At 35.9% G+C, this 23913-nt stretch overlaps 1 protein-coding gene across 1 annotated transcript in view; it reads left to right on the top strand.

Annotated features, from left to right (window-relative positions):
* LOC104407644 (transcription factor SOX-6) overlaps positions 1-21278 on the top strand; it is a gene marked incomplete at its 5' end in the record, with an annotated part of 54707 nt that extends 33429 nt beyond the window's left edge. The window contains 3 exons of the mRNA XM_010016975.1: positions 644-752; positions 17755-17988; positions 21058-21278. Coding sequence (XP_010015277.1) covers positions 644-752; positions 17755-17988; positions 21058-21278 — 564 coding nt within the window. The remainder of the gene's footprint in view (positions 1-643; positions 753-17754; positions 17989-21057) is intronic.
* Between the last annotated feature and the right edge of the window lie 2635 nt (positions 21279-23913).

The following is a 23913-nucleotide window of genomic DNA, read 5'->3' as shown; positions in this document are numbered from 1 at the left end:
CTTTTTGTTTTTTTTTTTTTTTTAATCTCCTCAAGTTCCCTTTCTACTGAGGTACAATTTAAATTCCTAGGCAAAATAATAATATCAGTTCTGTCATCTATTATTCCTTCTTTCAAATACTTTTCTTTGAAAACCTTTTGTATAAAATTCAGACTTGTGTTGCTCAGAGGTATGAATGCAAACTTGAATCTCATATTGGGGGAAAAGTGCTTTTTCCAGTAAATTAGCAGTATATTTTAATACAAACTTCTTTCGAATTCTGAATTTTCATGTCTCCAAATGTTGATTGTCTTTTCCAGTTTAACTTAGAGAACAAGCGGAAAGGCAAAGTGAGCAACGTTGATCAGCACTGTTGGCTGCCAAGAGTGTTTTGTATTTGCATGTACAATTGCTTATGCATTATGGCAATGCAGATCAAAATAATCTCAAAGTTTCTGTATATGTTTCACATTTAAAACTGATTTTCATAAATGCAAACAGTCAGAATCTGTAAAAATTTGTCCCTGAGTTGAAATTCTAATTAAATGCATTCATTATTTGTTCACATTTAAAAAATAAGGCATGTATCAGTGTATACACATATGCACAGGCATTTAATAATTATCCTATATGGAGCATTAAGACTACTTCTGTTCTTTTCCAGGAAAGAACAAGGTTTGAAAATTTAGGCCCACAGATAACAGGGAAACCAAATGAAGATGGAAAACTGGGTCCTGGTGTCATCGATCTTACAAGGCCAGAAGATGCAGAAGGTGAGTTGCAATTTTGACTATGGGTTATTGAACACTGCATCACAGAATGGTATGGCTGAAATGCTGCCAGTGTCACAAGTACTGTCTAGCTTACATCGCAGGGTAACACTTGAATGATTTCTGTGTGTTTTTCTGAGACTGTAATAAGTCCACAGTAAAGGGCAGATACATGGGGCATACAAGGATGCTGGGGAGGGACTTTTCATTAGGGATTGTAGTGATAGGACAAGGGGTAATGGGTTCAAACTTAAGGGAAGTTTAGGTTAGATATAAGGAAGAAGTTCTTTACAGTGAGGGTGGTGAGGCACTGGAATGAGTTGCCCGAGGAAGTTGTGAATGCTCCATCCCTGGCAGTGTTCAAGGCCAGGTTGCCTGGAGTCTTGGGTGACATGGTTTAGTGCAAGGTGTCCCTGCCCATGGCAGGGAGGTTGGAACTAGATGATCTTAAGGTCCCTTCCAACCCTAACTATTCTATTATTCTATGAAAAGGACTGTATAGTCCCCTAAGCACTTCTGCAACACAACTCTTTTTTTCCCCCAGCTCATGTTATTTAAGTGATTATACTATTAATGAAAGTGTAGGAAACATTGAGAAAATTCTCTCAGTGAGACAATATATACATATCTATTTTTCCACCAGATTTTAAGGCTTTAGCAGTTTTGAAGAAAGTTAGAGCTCTTTAAGAAGTCTGCCCACCAGTGAATTCACAAGCTATTCAAGATATAGCAAGCACAATTTTATTGACAAGCAGTGGTCAAATGATAATGGAAAAATACGTCAGTATGAAAATGTCTTTTTCATGATATAAACCTTCAGTGAATTTTCACTCATTTTAGTGAGAGATGTATATATGAGGCATACAGTTTCAAGCCAAAGGTAGAAATCAGTGTTTATCAAGACTGAGTTTAGTCTCTAGCAAGGTTACCACGGTCTGGAAGTGAGTGCCACTGGTATACTCTCTACCTCATGATACAGTAGAAGAGAACATGAAAATAGATAGGAACCCTACCGGTCAGGGTAGTAAGATTAATGTACTATTTAGATAGAATCTTATGCAATATTTTGCCCCCTCAATTTACTTTTGTTTGAGAATCATTTTGCTCTTTCTAAACCTAACAGGTTCTAGTTATGCCACTGTTCTTGAGAAAAGGTTAAAGCATCTTTATATTTTTCCATTAATATCCAAACATCTGACAGTTTCAAAATTTGCTTTTTTAACCTTGGACAAAAACAATAGGACCAATAAACTTGTGATTGTTGACAAATAGGATTATTTTCAAATTATTCTTGAAATACTGACAGAATTTTCCTGATTAAAAGGCATTATTATTTTCTGTATAGAGAAATATTCTTATGAGCACTTTTTTCTGTTTTGTTTCTCTGTGACCCAGAATTAAATAGTTCGGGTAATATCTCACAAATTGTCCCTTCATTTTGAAGTCTGACAACAGCAGTACATGTAAATGTTATATTTTCTTTACTGTATAGATAGTACATGATATGCCTGTGATAAAACATCTTAAAGCCCTGGTTCTCCTTGCTTGCCAACCAACATACATTATCTTTAATCAGTCTCTAGGCAAACAAAAAAAGCTGAATTTAAAAATAATTTTGGAAAGGACTTGTATACAGTGGAGAAGCTGCAAGTTCAGATCCAAGATCCAATACAGATACTGTATTGACTCATCCATACAGAACAGTTAACTCTCAAATTCAATTCAGCATAATATTTCTATTTATTGGCTTAATATCATGATTAGCCTATGACATAGAACTGACAGGAGCACAGGCTGACATGTTTTTTTGCCCTTTTTTTTTTAAGTATTTTGACATAGTCAAGTTTTCAGGTCTTCATAACAGTAAGATGATGCCTGAAGCTCATCAGCCATTTATTACAAATAATATTCAGAAGGAAGCTAGCACCTTAATGAGACATTTCTGATTTTCCATATCTATATTTTTCAATAGTCCCTTATAAAACAAATAATTTTCGGATTCCTTTATTGTATGTGATTGGCCACTCCAGTATTGTCTTTAAGCAGAGAAATAATGAACTGAATGTAGGTAAAAAATAACTTTCAGACAAGTGGTTTGCAATGATTTTTTTTTTTCCCCCTAGAAAAAAGGACTTGGGAGATACATGGACTTTCAAAATTACTTGTTGACTAATCAGTTATTTATAAACTACTTTGTAAAGGAATTCCCATCCTGTGCCAACTTCTCATATTTCAATGTGTTGAAGGATATTTGTTTCCCCAGTTGGGATGAAAAGTTGCAATGGAATACTTACATATACACAGTTACTGATTCATCTGACATCAGGTCCATGATGGATTTCTTAGTTTAGTTCATTTCCTTCAATTCATCCTTTCTCTTTCTAGTGTCCTTAATTTAATATCTTGATACATTTCGTGGTACTGACATTCCCCATGTTACTGGATAGTGCAGAACGAAGCTTTGACATGTGTAACCCAAGCTACAGTGATGTGTGCCATTTTAAGGACAGTGCACATGTCTGTCTAGAGCTAGTAAGGGCAGCTTGAGGTATGGTGTGTTGCCACATGGGAAATCTGAGTTCATGAATGGATTCAGATTTCCAGACTTTGTTTAGCAGCCAAGAGATGCCTTTGGAAAAGAGGTGCTGGATGAATACCTCTGCTGAAAAAAAATAAAAATGTTGGTGGGAGTTCAAGACTCAGCTGCTTATTTGTCCTTCTAGTTGTAGACAAGGTGAATTTAGATATTGGCTAGATACAAAGGAAAAAAGACATTCAGAATATCACTCAAGTTTTGCCCCTTATCTTCGGCAACCTATCTAAGAGATGACACTTCTATCACGGCATCATTTAGAGTGGAAGTCCAGTGAAAACAGAGCTGCTGAAATATCAGCATTTAAACTGTACCCTCTGATGTACTGTGCTACAGACTCTGTTCATCTTCAAGAATATTAATGCTTCAAACTGTCATGAAACTATTGCAGATCTTCCTAGGTTTTCCGTGTCACAGTTTTTTTTGTATGTGTTGCTATCATTTTGTGCTTCCATACATGTCTGTTTCAGCACTGGCTTATTAAGAAACTTGTCAACTTATTCTTTAGAAACATAGAATCATTTAGGTTGGAAAAGACCCTTAAGATCATTAAGTCCAACCATTAACCTAACACTATCAAGTCCACCCTAAACCATGTTCCTAAGTTCCACATCTATGCATCTTTTAAACACCTCAAGGGTTGGTAACACTTCCCTGGGCAGCCTGTTCCAGTGCTCAATAACCCTTTCAGTGAAGAATTTTTCCTAATATCCAATCTAAACCTCTCCTGGAGCAACGTGAAGGCCATTTTCTTTTGTTCTTTTGCTTGTACTTGGTAGAAGAGACTGACCCCCACCCTACTACAACCTCCTTTCAGGCAGTTGTAGAGTGCAATAAGGTCTCTGAGCCTCCTCTTCTCCAGGCTACACAACCCTTGTTCCTTCAGCTGCTTCCCATAGGACTGGTTCTCTAAACCCTTCACCAGCTTTGTTGCTTTTCTGTACCCTCCTCTAAGAGAACCTTGTTGCATTTAGTGTCTCGCCAAGGTCACAATCTAAACTGAATGTCAAAGCTTCCTAATAGCCACAGTCGTGTTCTTCAAAGACCTAATGCGTTTCACGTCTTCCTGTTTTGTCATTGTTACCTTTAATCTTTTTTTTTCATTTTTATTTTAGATGCCACTTGAGTGGAGGTTGCTATAGACATCTTTAAAATTATTTATGTGTTTTGTTGTATGCTTTTACACAAATAACATAGTCATGTACAAAATAAAGATTACTGAAGGACTTCAAATTTAATCCCACTGCTGGGACTATGTGGGCCATAAACGGGGAGAAAGTGCAGTTTGGGCTGCATCCTGATATCCCAGCTGATCTACATCAAGGGGGCTATGGAAGTGCAGTTCCACTCCCTGCCTACCTGCGCACCTGCGTTTCCATAGGAAATTAAAGTGTGGAGAGATTTATCCCAACAGGCAGCCAAGATAGACCAGATCTGCGAAGTGCTCCTCATTCCCATAGTTTTGACACACCCCTTAAGGTTCAAGTAATTCGTTATAAGAAATATCAGCAGATTTCTGTGTTTTATGGAATGCCTTTGTAACAGTATCTAGCAATGATTTCTCACTACTCCCTATACTTTTTCTATAACACATGGCAGTGATCTGAGTTTGACAGGATCAGAGTAACGTTTTTCTTTAAATTTTGGAGTGCTTGTGGTACTGGCTCATTGATCAGAAGCTGAAGCTACTTTTTTTTTTTCTTATGAATTATAAGACAAGTCTTGAAAGTTTTTAAATTTAGCTCTGTGCAGTTATAAGACAAATATGAAAGAAGACTGAAGAATGACTTTTAAAACTTAAGTTGTCCTTTCCCAGTGTGTGAAACTTTTTTTAAGATTAGGGATAACTAGGTGTACTTTCACAGATGACCTAGCATATGAAGTTGTATTCAAAGCTTGTGTTACTCATAATGACCTGTCATCCAGATGGAGGCCTGAAAATTGTCAACAAGGTTTAGATTAAATATGACATAAACTGACATCTCTGTTACTTTCTTAGCCACCAGCTAAGCTATATTATAAGTCACGGCCAGACTGTATTCTAAAACATCACCACTGACTGGGACACCACTGATGAATAATCCACAGATATTAGACTTATATCATTACCTGGAAATCCAAGTTGTCATGTCGTGGCTACCAAAATTCAAAAACATGATTTGAGAGCCTCATAAATGTTTTGTGACTGGTATGCAAAATTATAAACAACAGCTGATTTTACAACTAAACAAGGATTTTTTTTCCCTCCAAACTTCATAATTTTAAAGAAAACATCATTCTTTCTGTAGATAGCTTCATAATTTTGAACATTTGAGATTGTCAGTACTGAAATACAGCTAACTGGCATGGACACGCCAAAACAGCTTTGAATCTAGCTATAGATAAAACCCCTTTTTCAACACAACTGACAAAAGTGTGTAGAATAGACATAGGTACGCCCTGTTTAAATTCCAATTGGGGAACCTAAGGTATGTAGGTCTCAGTTATCTGAGAATGTCGGATGATCTGAATATGGTTTTTTTGTTCAATTTCTAAAAATTATATTCTTTTCACAGATGCTCACTTTGGTGATAGTGCTTCTTCTGAATCATATAATGTGCTCTATGTTTATGGATCTTGTGCTTATATAATATGCTCTGTGTTTATGGATCCTTCTGGTTTTGTGGTTGTGGTTAAATGCTTTAGAAATTTGTAGGAAATGTGTTAAGATTTTGTTTTGTAGTCGATAGAAATCTGCAGACTAGACCTGACATTCCTGTTGACAATTACTGATTTTACCTTAGCTCAGGTTACAGTGTGGTTTCTTTCAGCAGTCATAGTCAGCGATTTAAATTCCATCAAGACCTGATCTTCATTCCCACCAAAGAACTCGATCTGTTAAAATATAGTTTTCTTGATTGGATCCTGGGCTCAGGGCAAAAACATCTGAATGTTATTGTTTTGCAACTGCCTCACTATGTGATTTTGTAAAAGAGAAGTAACTTCTCTGTGTCCTGTTTTCCCAAGTGAAAAATCAGATGCATTATAAAGGAAAATTATTTTTTTTTAAGTAAATGGAAGTGCCATATTAATACTGAATATTTAGTTCCATGCTCATTCATGTTAATTTATTAGAATCAGGGGCTTGTGATTTAAACATTTGGCCTTACAGTTTACCATTTGGGCAACATGCACTTTTCTTCTGAGCCCTGTTTCGATGTTTTCATTTGTTCTATTTCTCATTTGCTCATTTTCTTGATTCTGTAAACCTTGTGTTTAGCACTTGCTTATTCTTCCTTTGATACTCATCTACCAGTGTATGTTAAGCATGGACCATAGTTCTGAGGATAGGTACTTGCCTGCTAGTTAAGATAAAAACAATTTTAAATAATGTGGTGGGATCTGTTTAACTACTTTCTCTGTATCTATGTGTTTATTTATCCTTGTATTAGACTATTACTTTTCAAAGTCTCCCGAAGGATAACCTTTGCTATGAAACCTAAATGTCAAGCCAGTCATTAAGAGGTATCTTGGAGTCCTCAGCACTGGATTGGTACCAGCCCATCTTCGTAAATTCATTGACTTAGTGTCTGTGTCCTCCTTAATGCCTGTGTCTTCCCTTTCACTGCCTGCCTAGTCTCTAATTTTTGAGTTCCTTGGTTAAAGATTGTGTTTTTCTATATGCCAAGTCACTTCTGGAGATTATATAGCTTTAAGCCTTGTTTGTTTGATCATAGGATATTTGTCCATGCTTCAGGTAGGCTGAATACAAGCCAGTTAGGAACTGCAAGCTGCATAATGATTGGTAATAGGCTGGTTCCAGTAGTAAGCCCCAGTTTAATCTTACAAATTCTAGTTCAGTATACACAGTTTTTAGTCTGAATCACAGAATAACAGAATGGTTTGGGTTGGAAGGGACCTTAAGATCATCTAGTTCCAACCCCCCCCTGCCTGATCTTGGACCTGAACCCTACCTTGGGGCTAGCACAAACTCACCTTTGCTTTTAAAATGATGTATTTCTACTCAGTAGTAAGCTTAAGAACCCAGTTCTGGAGCATTTCAGATGGTGGATTGCTGACCAATATACAAAGTCAATGAGTTGCTCAATATTTGCAGCAGTTACCATCAGTATGTCTTTCCTTATGTCCATAAAATTAGCACTTGCCATTCATATTTGACTTGAGCTAGCCAAATTGCAAGGCATGTTGTAGTACAACATACCTAAGGGTGAGGAGAAACTGACACCTTGTCCAGGTCCAAATTTCTGTCTGTCAAAGTACATTTTCTTCCTTCCTTGTGATAGAGCAGACATCATGACAAGTGCCTAGGTTTTGCAAATCTATGAAGTAAAAAACAGATCAATCCTTTATTAAATGAGCACCTCTACTATATACTCAAAGCCTCAACATTCTCATATATGCCCAAGAGTAAATTGCTTATATGAAAGGGTGACATAGTCCCTTCTTAACTCCAAAAAAGGTTGACTTTGAGCAGCTGAGGAGGGAAGTGAAAGGGAACCATGTATTTGCAGCCGGATCAATCTTGGCAGGCTGCCAACACAATCCAAACCTGTGAGGTAACTTGCTTAACACCCTCCTGTGCAGAGGTGTAAACAGCAGGTAGTACATGCATGACAAAGTCTCACCCACTTTAGTGACAGTGCTTCTGTGCCTCTCCATGCCAGTATTTGTTGCACGTAAATATTTGTAATAGTTGCTATGGCAGTTGAGAGGGGAAAGATGAAAATCAGAAAACAGTGAAAGCTGTCTGAAAACAAAGCAGCATTTCCAGAAAGAATGCAGTAAGCTCAAGTACTGGAATTCTTATTCCTCTGAATTCTTGTTATAAGAATTTGACTTAAAAGAATCCCAGAAGTTTATCTTTATAATTTAAAGATAAAATAACTTAGTATCTTGGATAATTAGACCAGATGCTAAAAGGTGGCCTTCATTAACTGTGGGTGCTGTTTTTAACACCCATGATTCTATTTAACTGTGCCTGATACTTGAGTGATATATTTTTTCAGAATAAGTCATAATACATGAGTGATCTGGGATAAAGTATTTCAGCTGTGTTGGATCAGATTCAGTGCCTCAGTCCCGGAGTTACACAATGCCTGCAAATAGGACAGGAATAAGGTGTTCTGTCTTTTAAGAACCATCCTATCACTTTTCTGATAACAGCCACTTCACGAATCTCATTGCTGCCAGCATTCCCATAACATTTTACAGGGGGTTCTCTCACTTTGAATACTGAAAAATATGAGCTAGGGGTGTGTGGACTGATCTTCCCATGACATTGAACTTTGTTCCCTCAAGACATTAATATTTAACACATACTATGCTTCTCACTTTCAGAATAATGAATCTGGATTTCCTCCACAAGTGTTACCTTTTGATTTTCAACTGTCTTAGGTATTTTTTTCCTAATGCTGAATATGAGGCTTCAGTGTTTCCATGCTACAATAATTGATTCCTATAGAATCGTTCCATTATTTTTAAAAAAATCTAGTTAGAATTTCTGATGTTGTACAACCAACCACTGTTACAATGCCCAGAGTTTTACATAGGAGTGCCTATTAGCACAGTTATGGTTAACTGCTTGTCACAATTTCCATTATATAGTAAAAGATTATTTTCAGGAATTTAGAACAAGGCTGTAAAAAGTAACTGTGGGCTACAGTTTTACACAGAAAATCTTTGCCCATGAGAAAATTATTGTCACAAATGCTGAAAGCATCAGTCAGTTTGCATAGCTATTTTTAAGTGGAGTGAGTGAAAAATCAAATATAGTAGTTTAAAACATATTTTCACACCCATGTACAGCCACCACAGGTGTAAAATACCCCATGGTCCTGATTCCTGGCACCACACATCTTTGGATAGCTCCAGTATCACAAAAAAAGCTTGGGAAGCTTGGAGCTTCCTAAAATAGCATAAAATTTCCAGGCACAATTGAATTTTCAGCTGTTGAAGAAAGCCACCATTATATCACAATGCATGGTGGAGGGTGAAATCTTGCCTTTCTTCCTTACCATCTTCCTTGAGCACACAGAGTGGAGCAGACATATGAATACACTAAGGAAAGAACATCATATATTCCAGCTAAGCTTGAGCAATTGATACAGATTCAGAGAAGTCCTCTTCTTAGTACAACTGTATGTTTTTCTAAGTTTATACTGCACACCATTTTCTCCTTCAGGAACCTCAGTATCTCAGCAACAGAAAAAATTATTAAGAGTATCTGCCTTAATTCCACACAAATATGCTAAGTATCTGCGCAAGCATTTAATCCAGAATTTAGTAGCAAGAGGACAATATTTTCTTAATTTGTACTTAGATTTAATTTTACAAAATCAGCAGTTCAAAATGTGTGTGGGGTGGGCCTTAAAGTATCTTCACAGTTTCTGCAAATAGTAAATGATTATGTTTTCAATTTGACAGGGGTATTTTCACAGGAAGTACAGTATTTCAAAAAGAGTAATTTGTAAATTTTCTCATAAGCCCCTATTTGTTCATGGCAAATGCCCCATTTTTTGTCCAAACCAGGTAAACGTGGCAAAATATTTCGACATGCTATTGCCCTGTTTGTAAAAACATCTTCCTGGCTTCATTTACAAGTCCCAAACGTACAAGTGCAGCATATTTGAAAAATTAGCCTTAAGAGTTTTTCCTGTCGTTCATTATTACATATTACTTACTGCTATCATGCTGGTTTTGCTTCTCTCCATTCATGATATATATTCTTTACTAATTATCTTATTAATTCTTATAATATCAGCACCACATGTTAAAGGCAAGAAGAAAAGGCATATGAGTATCCTCGCCTTAGGTCCTGCCATCTAATTACTGTTACGATATGACAAGTGAGAATAGCAAATACTGGATGAAGAGAATTAGATATATTGATACAAAGAATGACGTTGCATATGCTAGAAGGTGACAAATTCAATAGAAGACAATGCAGGAAATGGGCTGCCAAAGCAGTGATTCCAACACACATTGAAACCTTTTGCAAAGTATTCTGCATTTCATTAATATCACACAATTTGAGGGAGGTGTTTTTGTAAACTCTCTCCCATTGTTAAACATAGTTCCCTTTTATAAACCACATTGTACTTAAGCTTTAAAATTCATTGTTTTGCTATATAGGAGCAAGAAAAGTTGTTCATTAACAGTGTTCAGCCACACCTTGAACAGTGCATCCATCAAACATAAAGTCAGGCTACCTTTTTTCTCTGTGGTGAATTCTTATCTGTAATTTTTGTCCTAAAATGAAATGAAACATAGACTGAAATATAAATGGATCATGTCCTATGGCCCTTGTTCAGGCGGTGCTTCTTTTTTTTTTCAACCGTTATGGATTACCTTCAGTAATTAGAATCAATCACTGTGCTTTAAATTAGTATCATGCTTTCTGGATTTTCTAGGTGTCACTGTCATGTTAGGGGAAATTTGAAATTATGTGAGTAACAGCTCAATAATCTGTTACCCTTATGGTAACATTTTTATGTTAAATAGATTAGTTCATTCCCCTTTGTATTGTTTTGACTTTGAACAAAATTAATTTAGTAACAATAATTGCTTAGATGTTAAAACAACATTTTGGAGGGGAGGGGGTGAACAAACAGTGTCAAACAAAGGAAAAACAAACAAAGAAACAAACTCAAAAATTTGCAGTATTGATAGATTTTATTAGATACCCAACAAAAACTATTACTAATACTTCTCCTGGGACAGGCTGTTTTGTCCATGGTTTTTCCTTTCTGTGTGCCATTACTTTCTTCATTTGAGTATGAAATGAATTATCAAAGGGAAACAACAATAGTGTTTGTGGGAATGTTAATGGCAGTTACACGTGATGACTAGCAATCCCTTATTTTTTGTGTCATTAGTTAGGCTTATAACTTCCAATTTAAATCTTTTTCACATTTTTTCTGTCAATAATATCTATGACAGAATGGGGTTGTTAGCATTTAATTAAAAGTGTCACATGACTGAAAAATCTCATGACACTTACATCCTTCCCCAAATTTCCATCTAGATGTTTCATGGATCTTCACAGAATAACTTCTTATGCTGTTATGTTACAGCACAAGTGGGACTATATAGGCCACTGAGGGCTTAAGTCAGGCCTTAAGCACTAATTAATTCAGGTAATATTCCGTGTAATTTAAAAGATTATTGTTTTAGCTCTATTCCATGCCAAATTTACATGAGGCATGTAAATTTGCCAAAAAATGTGGTCTAGAAATCTAAACTGTTTGTGTAAACCATCAAGAAAGTATTTGCATTTATCAGTTTTAATTAATTTAAATAATGTAGATTTGGGCATGGCTGGCTGTGGAGCATGGATGTTATAATATCTTATTTAGAAAAATTGCTTCAGTATTTAATATGACCCAACTAACAATTCATCTTTAAACACTGGTGAATGAACTGCTACCACTGAGAATAGTTGTCTTGGTTTCACACACAGAAAATATTTCACTATTAATTTTAGCTCTAGACTTTCAAATGGGGAAAGACATACATGCAGTTTGTGAGGATGGCTGTGAAAACTGGTACCATGTTTTAATTGAGATTAAGAATTTTGCTTGCTTATGTAAAACAAATGTACTGAAAAAAAAAAAGTAAATCTGCTGCCACCAAATCTTAAAACAAGGCACTTTGGAAAATATATGCTGATATATAACTGGCTAGAATTTCCTTCATTTTGCAAAGCCACGAGCCACATGCATCAGCTCACCACAAAGTCATTAGGTCTTTTTAAACTCAGATGAAAAACATTAACAAATACCACAAAAGGCTTTAGTATGGCCCCTTTGTTCATTCACATATGGCAGTTTATAACTCCTGCACCACTTGGGTCGTGTGTTTGTTTAAGCTGCCTCCATCAGGCCAGCCCTGAAAGAACAAAAGACATCTTGAGCGATCCTAAGCAGGAAATGGGCTAATCTAAACATGGCTTGTGACACTATAAGTAGAATAGAAAGGGGAGGGATTGATTAGTCATTAATGTCCAATTGACTCCATATGGATGTTGCAATAATAAGGCCTTTTTCAGTGCAGTAGCAGCGTTATTGAATTAGAGGTTTATGTTTCCTCAGAGCTGACCTTAGGGAATTCCCTTTTGGTTCTTCTTGTTGATATTTTAAAGAGAACGGAGTCTCTTAACAGGAGAAATAGAAGCCTTATCATAACTGAGTTTTGTGTGGATTTAACTAACTTGTGCTACAGTATATTCCCACCTCTTAGTATTTACTTAGCACATTTCACCTTGCAGGTGAAATATTTTAAAGCCCATTTAAATATTCCAGTATTTAATGAATCACTCATGTCTTTCTCCATTTCCTCCCCCTCTTTTCATTCACTGATATGCAGCCTATAAGAAATGTTTGGCCCTCAAATTCCAGTTGAATAATATTTGTTTAGCATTTGGAATGAAAGCAGCTTGACAAACAAACACTTCCCTGCAGAACATTTATGCCACTGTGTGACTACAGGCATCCCTATCCCAGAACTAGTCATGTTTCCAAGTGGGTATTAGTTTTGCCTAGTGATGACAAGCCATGCCAGTAATGACAACAGTTCATGAGATACCGATTTATTTTGCCTCTCTTGCTGGTAATAAAGAATGAGAAAGTCTTCTGAATGTGGACAGGGAGGAAGAAGTAAGAGGCAGGCAAGGGACAAAACAGATAAATGTTATCCTAACACTGCTGCAAGTCACTTAGATTATAGTGAAGTATTCCTTTTTCTACAAAACTGAATTTAATAAATGAAAATAATAGTTAAATTATTGTTCTGGTATTCTAAACTTTCCAGATGTTCTTTTGCCATTCCATTCTTTCCAAATTCTATTTGATTTGAAATATTGCTATAAAGAAGCTGCATTTGTCTGTCCACAGCTTAGGTGCAGCATGGGGGACTGCCAAACCGGTTTTTCAAGCTCCCTGTTTTTATGGCATTTCCATGTTTATAAGTAACCCATCTCTAGTATGAAAAGAATTACTTCTGTTTCCATGTTCATTAGATTCTGCTTTCTGCAACACAGGCTGCTAGTTCTGTATTACCACAATCAGGGCCAGATATTTTGGAGGTCACAAGCAGTCTTCTCCAAAGTAGACAAAGATAGGACCTTTACTACTAATCAGTCACTTCTGTACTAGGAACCTAGAAAGATTGTCTTTATTTCTATACATCTTATCCTGGTATATGTCTGTGGAATATGGTATCCATTTTATTCTCTGGAGTAGCCAAAGATTCATTATCTGGGGACAGTCAAAGAAAATGTATCACTTCAAACATGAATCAGTGGCCATAGTGTAAAGAATAATTCAGGTATAAAAGTGACTGATAAAAATATTTTTTATGTCACTTCTTTTCTTTTTCTTTCCTCATCTTTTTTCTCACCCCTTTTTTTGCTCCTTTTTATCACATTATTATTGTTTGCGTTCTGGTAACATGTAAAGGCCTAGTCTGAGGTTTTGTTGTGGTAGATGATGTATAAAATGGAAGGTAAAACCACATCTCATTAAAGACAGCATGATTAACCCTAATGTGGCCAAGATTTTAGGGAACGTGCTAAGAGATGGTGCCTGTCCTGAAATTCAGAAACTCAGATAAAAGCAGGAATAAATAATGTAAAAATTGTTACTGTATGTTTCTTAATATTTAATTCATGTATAAATGCTTATGTTTCCTGTTGATGATCTGATTCTTTTCTCTGCCTAAAGAACAGAGCTTCTTCATTCCCTGCACTGTCATTAAAGAACAGTCTCTTTTGGAACAAAAAACCTGTTTGAAATGAATGAAGCTGTAACATTTTTAGATGCATTCTGTGGTGTTCTCTGACCCAGTACTGTCCCTGGAGTCTAGGCTGGAATCCAGCTTCCAGGGAGGAGTTGTCTGCCATATATCCACAAAAAGTGAACATTCTTCTCTAACCTGCTTTTAGTTTTAAATCATCAAAGTCATGACAAGCTGAGCAAATGCAAAGCATCTAGGAAGTGAGTCAGTCTACACCCTCAGAAGCTAAAAGTGTTACTTTGAGAACAGCCTCAGCCTTTAGGCTGAAGTTTAGACTTTGCCAACTAAGCCATTAGGGCAGCCAAACTGTGCTGCTTTTGCAATAATCTTAAATTCTGACCAAGCTCTTAATTCTGAAAATCAAAACCTCCTCCTGCAATTGCAGTGTGAAGAGTAACTAGCTGATAGAGCATCAGTTGCCACAGAGATAATTACCAACTTCCTCCTCTTTTCTCACCTTTCATTAGTAATACGTTTTTATTTTATCTAATATTTGAGGTTTATTTTTTATTAGACTTTTCTGAAAACATTTTCAGAAAGAAGTAAAACACCTACCTCTTTGCAGTTGCATATATGTTTTCTTTAAAAATTTCAGTAGTCACTTTCCACCTTTGTCAGTACTATAATTATCACAATAAGAAAAAAATACATACTTTGTAAAACTTGTTGAAATTGTTTAGATAGGGCACAATACTGTCTAAATATCTGATTGACAGGATGAAGTACCTAAGAACAACCAGTTTGAAAGCTTGTTCTTATGTGTTTCAACTTGTAAAAGCTCACTAAGCATATGTGCTTTTTGTATCATTAGCGCCTCATTTCTGAGCTAAAAAGGTATGAGACTTTCTGGTTCCCCACATAGAATTACTAACAGCAGTATTTTCTTGTAATGTTTTATATACTGAATATAATTCTGTAGTTCCAAAATAGTTAGAAGAACATGGAGGTTATATTACTTTAGTTTTTTGCAGAAATTAATCTTGCAGATGCTTTTGTGGTGGCCTATGGGTCAAGTTGCAAACATTCCTCCAGACATCAAGCACAAAGAATATCAACTCTTTGGCTGCTTTTTCAAGTCCTTCAAGTATGGACTTGCTTAAAGCAGATGCAGTCAGAGCTTCTTGGCCTTCCTAGGATTGTTGTAATTTATTACTCAAGTAAGAATTGTTTTCTAAAATAACCTTTATCTGAAAACAGATCATGTATGGTGGTTGTTTTTTTTCATTCTATCTCAATTATATCCAGATTTTAAAAAAACGCAAAACACCAAGCCAACAAATCAAAACCAAACCAAACCAAAAAAACCCCAGCCTTTTATCTTGATAATTGTAAAGGTACTCTTTGCCTGCTCTAGGATTGAAAGGTTAGGCCAAAATTGTGTTAGAAAGGGCTAAAGACAAACTCCTTAGCCACAGTGAATAAGTACCTTTGTGAAAGTAAAAGATGGAAAATCATCGTATGAATTCAAATATGTCTTCTTTTCTTTGCTGTGAGTAGAGTAGCTGAATAACTAATGACAACTTTTGCATCAATAATAATTTGCTTTTTTTTAATTTGTCACCAACTCCCTAATGCTCACATACTAGTTACAGTTTTTATAGTATTGTTTCAAAAGATGGAACAACCATTACATGATATATTTGATTTTTCTCAAATTATATAACTGTCTCAGTTAATGTTTCGGTGTTGACTTCCTATGTTTGCAACTTCTTATAGTTTCACAATAAATATATTCTCTGTCAAAAGATGGTATCTTTGATATGCATGTTCCAAACCTTCTGCCACCAAAGGACAGAGCCTCTGAAACCATACTCACCCCTAAACTGGTTGTACATGCAGGTCGCTCAGCAGAACTACTGTTCCTTTTTGCAATAAGAAACTGACTGCGGCTGCAGCCTCCTGTAAATGCTGAACACCTGTAGCAGGGTACTTAACTTAGAATAGTATTAAAATAGTTCTGCATCTCACATTTGCCACAAACCTGTCTTCTTTTATGTGCATGCATGTTAGTATACAAATTGCCAAATTGGTGTCAGTTGTAAAGTAATGGCATTGGAGGCATCATAAATTACCATGGTGATCCTCAGGAAAAGGCACTGCCGTATATGAATGAGTGTTTTGCTCTCAGGGTAACGTATGTCTTCATCTGGCCCAGTAGTCAGCATATTGCCCTGTGTTGATGGATATAGTCAGCTTGAAACTACCCTACATCTCAATGCACAATAAACATGGCTGTCAACACCATATAAAGCAAAATCAATTTATCCTGTATGGTCAGTGCATTTTAAATGAAATTAATGTACTGTGGACCTGGTGGCAAAAAGGTAGTGTATTAGTTATGCATCCTCTGTTTTAGGGCTTTTTTCATGTAAATGTATTTCCTACATAGATTTTTTTAAATAGTATACCTAACGCACAGTGTTTTTCCACTAAATTAAGAAACTTAGGTTTTGCACAGTTAAAAACTTGTGAGTTTTTATTTTTTACTATAACTAATCTTATATTATTTGGCAAATAAATCCAGGTCAGGGGCTGTTACGGTTTATAAAAAAAGTGGGCCTATTGTGGTGCTAGCTTGTCATCAAGTATTTTGCTTTTCCAAGGTATTGAATTATATGAACACTTTGATGAGGCCTAAGACTAAGTAAGTCGTTCTCCCACTGTAAAGACTTTTTGCCTTTCTTTTATAGCTAAGGTATAACCCTAAAAATAAATGTTATCATCACAATTACAAACATTTTTCTGGTGAAAGCATGCCTTATCTAGGCTTAGTATTAGTGATATTAAAAGAAAGAGAGAATTCTCCTATATTAACTAGTTCTATACCTCCTGCTCAGTTCTGTGAACTCTAAACCCCCATGAAGCCTTGCTGTTTGTGGTCAAGAAGCAGGAGTGGATGCATTCAAAAAATCAGTTAAAATTAGCATGTACATGTTGAATTGATAGTGGGTAAAGACAGGACACTGGGGTACATTAAAGCACAGCAGGCATGAAGAAGCTGGAGTGCTTGTCTCCCATTCCGGAAGCTCCAGGATGCTGTGCATGTGCCAGTTGAAGGCAGATGGTTACATATATGTGTTCAAATGCTCCAAGACATGTCTAAAATTCAACTAAAGAAGACATGACTTTAAAATGTTCACGTCCAAATATAACCAGATCTATATAATTAGCAGCATGTACCTGGTGTTCCATATAATTTATTTTATGAAATATTTGGCATGTGCTTCACAGCTCAAGCAACAAAGTCATTGTAAATTACTTGTGTGAACAAGTATACATCAATTTGGATTCTCAAGTGTAACTTTCATGTGAGTTTCATTGAGCATTCAGAACACATATGTTATGTTAAAGTCCCAAACAGAAACTTTTTCAAATCTCCATGCCTTAACTGGAGAAATAACAGTGCAATTTGTTTCTTCACTCAGATTTCAATGCCTTCAGCTGGGTGAGCCTGATCAATTACATTGAAATCACTGGCTATCCTTTCTCTCTTATAGATCTGGCAGCAAAAAGAGAGAGAAAGCAAATAAGGCTAAAATAAACACAGCACTGAAAGCTCTTGCATAATCCACATAATAATGTTTTGCATCCATCTTGTTTCTTCCTGCCCTGACGTTACAGGGAGTAAAGCAATGAATGGCTCTGCAGCTAAACTACAGCAGTATTATTGTTGGCCAACAGGAGGTGCCACTGTGGCTGAAGCTCGAGTCTACCGGGACTCTCGGGGCCGAGCCAGTAGCGAACCGCATATCAAGCGACCAATGAATGCTTTCATGGTTTGGGCAAAGGATGAGCGTCGAAAAATTCTTCAAGCCTTCCCTGACATGCACAACTCCAACATCAGCAAAATCCTAGGTAAGTGCAACACAATGAACAAATCATGACCGTTACTGAATCAAAAATAAGGGAAGCTAAGAAGGCTCTGCTATAGCAGTGACAATTTTCTGGAGCTGTGGAAAGATGAGATTATTTATATTGGTGACACAGGCTAGTTACTTCCTTCTTGGATATGCAACTTCTCTAATTTTAGGACATATTTTGTTTGGGAGGGGTTCACTGAAATTAGAATTACTGAAACTTATACAAATGAAGAGTCATGGGTTATTTTCATTTTCATTCCCTTCCTTTTTCCTTTCTGCCCCTTCCCTAATGCTTTTTATTTTCACCAGCAAAGTCATAACATGCTTTAAAGACTTAGCAGCATTCAAAAGGAATGTTTTGTGAAATCTGTTGCAAAAGTGTGTCCTGATAAAAGGTCTAATTGCAAGATCTCATTAGAAATCACCTGAACTACTAATTACCTGAACGCAAAATGGTACTTGCTAGAGTAAATACTGAGAAAAAATTAATAAAGTACAAAATCAAAATCAAAGGTTTATGTCAGACAGTGCAGTGTCAAAGAAAGAGACCTGGCACAGTTCAAAAGACATGTACATGCGTATCTTCTCACATGCAAAATGATGTTTGATTCAAAATGTTGCAGTGTTCAAAAAGCTAAGGAAGCGCTAGTATCATATAATTAAAACACTGCTTAGTTAAAAAACACCATAGTTAATATTTAATTTGTGTAAATTAAGATGATCAGGGAATAAACCATGGATTATATTTTGCCACTGTATAAATAAATTGGTTCATTTTTGAGAAATTTTGATTTGCTTTTTAGACCCCTCTGGAGAATTAGAAACATGCGTGAGAATGAGTGGTGAAATGTTAAAACCTATATTTGCTTTCTGAGTCTTTGAAGTAAAAGACAGATTCCAAATGTAACTCATAATAAATAAAAGTAAAAATCAAGTTTCCTCTGTAATCATTTTATTGTAAACTTTGAGCTCAAATACATTCTTACCCAAGTTTGTTGCATGTTAGTTCAATCAGAGGCAAGAATACATGAAAATAAATGTTACTTCATCCTAAAAGTTCCAAAATCTTACTTGGTACTTCTCATATTTTTGCCTACCATATAAGTAAGTTATATGAATAGCCTTTCAGTTTTATATAAAACCTGCACTGTTTCAGTGTTGGCAGCTGTAGGGAATCTATATTATGTGTGTGCATTCTGTGAAAAAACTATTAGGAGCATAGTAACTGTATTCATTAAAATGTAAACTTCCAGCATAAATATTTCAGAAGTGCCAGCAATTGAGTGTGTGTTAACCATGGAATTAACCTGTCAGTATCTGCTCTGCCACAAATAAGTCTATGTCCATATAATATCTGTGCAACTTTTCCAGGACAATGAGAAAAGAGACTGAAATATTAGAACTGACAGAGAGTATTTCTGGCTACGGATAATATTTATACAACTTTTCCATTTGTTGATGTATGAAAAATCTTGGTAAAAGAATAGCTTCCACCCACGTTTACCACAGCTGTAATCGTTTTATTCATCTAAAAGACACAAAAAAGCTATTTTCTGCATTTCTTATCCCTTGGAAAAAAAGAAAAAAAAAATCCTTCTCTATTCAAGTGTTTAGATAGATCCTTATAAACAATACAAGAGATCTGAATATTTTCTCCTCTTCCTGTGTACTCTGTGTTTTTTAACTTTTTAATTGGTGCAGCTTTCAACGAGACTTTATAGTACCTGAAGTGGTATATATAATTACAGTGTGCTTTCTGTTTTTCCTTTTTTACAAATACAAGTTTGTTAAATGTAACTTTCTCAGTGCAGTTCTGTGCATTTATTACATCTGGCTAGAAGACAATATGCATAATAGGAATTAAAATATGGTAAGGTGCCAATATTATGCTGTCGTATAACCCCAGCTGGCAACTAAGCACCATGCAGCCACTCATTCACTCCTTTCCTGGTGGAAGGGGGAAGGTACTGGTAGAAGTGAGAAAACTCGTGGGTTGAGGTAAAGACCGTTTAACTGATAAAGGAAAAGCCGCCTGCACAAGCAGAGCAAGATAAGAAATCCATTCTCTGCTTCCCATGGGCAGGCAAGTGTTCAGCCATCTCCAGGAAAGCAGAGCTGCATCACATGGAACAGTTACTTGGGAAGACAAATGCCATCATTCTGAACATCCCCTCCCTTTCTTCTTCTTCTCCCAGCTTTATATGCTGAATGTGATGTCGTAGGGTATGGGATATCCTTTTGGTCAGCTGGGGTCAGCTGTCCTGGCTGTGTCCTCTCCCAACTCCTTGTGCACCCCCAGCCTCCTCACTGGTGGGGTGGGGTGAGGAGCAGAAAAAGGCTTGGATCTGTGTAACCACTGCTCAGCAAGAAGGAAAACATGCCTGTGCTATCAACACTGTTTTCAGCACAAATCCAAAACAAAGCCTGTACTAGCTACTATGAAGAAAATTAACTATCACAGGCAAACCCAGCACATTTGCCAAGCTTATATCATAAGATTAGTAAATTTTAGACACAGAGACAGCAAGGGATTTTTCATAATTTTGTTGAGTCTATAAGGTTTTGATAATTTTTTCTTGCTACATAGCAAGGTATTAATATCTATTAGTAGGAGTCTATAAACCAAATCCTCATAAAACTATCAAAGAAGCATGTATCCCCAGGCAAAGTGTTAAGCTTCTAACAGCAAAAGTATAGATGTAGACCTTACTTAACCATAATACTGTGTGGTATTACAAAGGCATAGAATTATTCACAGATTAATGCTCATATTGTAAAAAAAATAAATAGTCTGTTTTTCAGCATGAGGCTGATGTGTTGAGAAATAACTATTGATTTTAAGTGCCACTATTTTATAGAAATTTACATATGTTTGATCTGTAGCAGTATCTGAAAGTCAAGGTTCTTTTAATGTGTCTCAGATTGTGCATCCCAGTATATGTGCTGTCTGATGTAAATTCAAATCAGTTTATTTAATTAACTTATTTAAAATTTGTTTATTATGAGGAAAAGGCATGTTGCAATGTGTATGTGTAAAGCACTCACTAGTGTTTTGTGTTAACAGGATCTCGCTGGAAGTCCATGTCAAATCAAGAGAAACAACCTTATTATGAAGAGCAGGCACGGCTAAGTAAAATCCACCTAGAAAAGTATCCTAATTACAAATACAAACCTCGACCAAAACGTACCTGCATTGTTGATGGAAAGAAATTGCGTATTGGTGAATACAAACAACTGATGAGATCTCGAAGACAGGAGATGAGGCAGTTTTTTACCGTAGGGTGAGTAGTATTGTTGTAATTGTTTTCAAAGACAGAACATACCATTTGAAAACAAATAGACTTATCTGTTTAAGTCACTGACTAATGTAATTTAGAAGGTAAGGATTTGAACCTGCAAAATCTTATTAAAACGTAAGATATATCATGGAATATGGAGCTATCAGCTTGCCACTAAATGTTGATTATGAGACTGATTATGGAATTCTTTGAAGTCAAAAAAAGTTGTTTCCTATTAGCCTGAAAGGTTTGATTCATGTCTTTTGTGAGTTATTAGAAAGCTAATCCATTCTGGGTTAGTAATGACTCTAGGATAATTTCCTAAATTAAGACAAGAACAAAAAGAAAAACACAAAAGAATATTCCCACATAGAATAAGGAGTCAGGAGAGGGAGGAAAGAGAAAAGGAACAGGAGTAGTAGCAGTTACATTAGGAACACACATGGATGAATGATATCATAGCATGAGGCTATTAGGAATTCTGTTATATATAGAACTGTGGAAAAGTATATTTTAAAAAGAAAGGTTTTAGGAAGAGTCTTTCAAGTAATGCATAGATAGAGTGGTTAGATTTACAATTTGGAATACATGGCTCAAAAAGATCCTGACAAGTTTTAAAAACTGTGTGCTTTTTAACAGCATTTCCTCTAGTCTTCAGCAGAGAAAGCAGCACTATGAAAGGTCTACAGGCGAAAGATAACAAAAGTCCAGTGAAACAACTGCACCATAACTGATTGCTGTCTCCTGTTTTTTTATGAATCAATCTGTGATGCTCAGTGCTCTAACACAATATTGCTGGTGGTTTGCAAAGAGTCTAAAAGCTATCTCCAGTGCGAGGCTTTCCAAATTCACAATGTTCTGCTTATTTCTCTAATCACAATAGTCTCCTTTTGTTGAGTGCTTCACTACCAGATAATTGACCTTGACGTCAATTATGTGCCCTCATTTTTGGCTTGAGATGCAGAACTCCTGTTGCAGTCAATTATTTTGTGGTTCAGCCTGTAACAATGTGGGCTCTTTCTACAATCAGTAAATAGAAGTGTTTCTGGTATCTTGAAATAGCCTTGCATTCTATAGTGTTGTCATTGTTTTTTATGCTTCACTCTAAGGGAAATTGTTTACTAATAAGCTTCCATCAAAACTGTGAAAAGAACTCTAAACGGAAATCTGAATTTATATAAGACATCACAATCATATTCATATTGAAGGAACGAAACTCTATCTTATGTCTTCCAAAGCAGATTGACAGACCAAATCATATCTAGACAAGAAATGCAAAAGAAATGCCAAAACAGCAGTCTGGACAATTTGAGAATTGTTTGCGAATTCAAAAGAGTATTAAGCAGTAGCATTTTGCACACTGGAAGTGGTGGCTAAATATGGAGGTGAATACAGAAAAAGGATTTTAGAAACTCCTAAAAGTGCCTACTTAAAGAGTGATATTGTGATTAAAAAAAAAAAAAAAAGAAAAAGAAAAGAAAACAATGAAAAGTATTCAAAATTTAACTGCTGGTGCAAGCTAAATGTAGCATCTTTCTCATATATCAAACAGTATGATCACAAAGACCACAAGAATGTCATCATTTTCTTAAAAGGATTAGTTCTAATTCATATTTATGCTAAGTCCTCTCTACCATGCTCTATTCATGTAGAAGAAGTTTTAAAGTAAGAGTAAACTAACTCTGTGGACTTACATAATGATGCAGTAAAATTACTTTTAGTTATGCAAAAAAAAAGGGAGTAGGAAGTCTAATGGATGCATTCAGTAAAGGTGAAATGAGATCCATGTTGCAGTTCCACATGAATATAAATTTTGATAATGAGGAAACACAGGCTGTGATTTTAAAAAAAATATTTCATGCTTTTCTGATTTCCCACTGTTGCCCCAAATTCCCTTTTCCCTCAAGAAAAAAATCAAAACAAATTCTTGAAAGAGATCAAGCAAAAAAGGTGAAAAAAACAGAGTAGGGTAGTTTTGGGGTTTTTTGTTTTGGTGGTGGGTTTTTTTTCCAACTGAAACATAAAACATGGCATAATTTATTTCAGCACAATAGTTTACTGAGTAATAAAAAGCAACATTTCATCCAAATTGCATTATAATTAAGTGAAACGTGGTAACTGAGCCCATCAACTTCTCAAACTTACTCTTCCTTGTGTTTAATGTAAATATCACATAAAGCATCAGCTGGAACAGTTTTCCTAGCTGACTTCCTACACCCATCGTTTTACCTCTGTTTTGATGGAACAAGCAGCATAAGCCATCCTTCAGCCTTGAGAGCTGAGATGCAGTTTCCTTTTCACAATGAAATAGGAGACAAATGTGGGGTTTAGAATTGAATATACTCTATGTTTACAGTAAATATTTCATTGTAAGATAGAGAACAAAAGTACAAAATAGACTCAAATGAAACATGCCAATTGCCAGTTTTTTCCCTCTCTCTTTTTTAAGAACATACTGATTAAGCTGGGAATGGGTATGTCAAAATGGCAAAAAACAAAACAAAACAAAAAAAAACCAACCCCAACCAAAAAACCATCATAGAATAGAAAGATAAGTAGGAGATGTGTGAAGAGAAAGGTAAACCTCCAAAACAGGTAGCTAAAGGAAAATATAAATAGCAAGAAATATATAAATATAAAAA

Source organism: Nestor notabilis, unplaced genomic scaffold (assembly GCF_000696875.1).
Source record: "Nestor notabilis isolate BGI_N333 unplaced genomic scaffold, ASM69687v1 scaffold12186, whole genome shotgun sequence".
NCBI classification, from domain to species: Eukaryota; Metazoa; Chordata; class Aves; order Psittaciformes; family Psittacidae; genus Nestor; species Nestor notabilis.
Note: the sequence above shows the minus strand (reverse complement) of the source record. Positions and strands in the feature narration are given on the sequence as shown.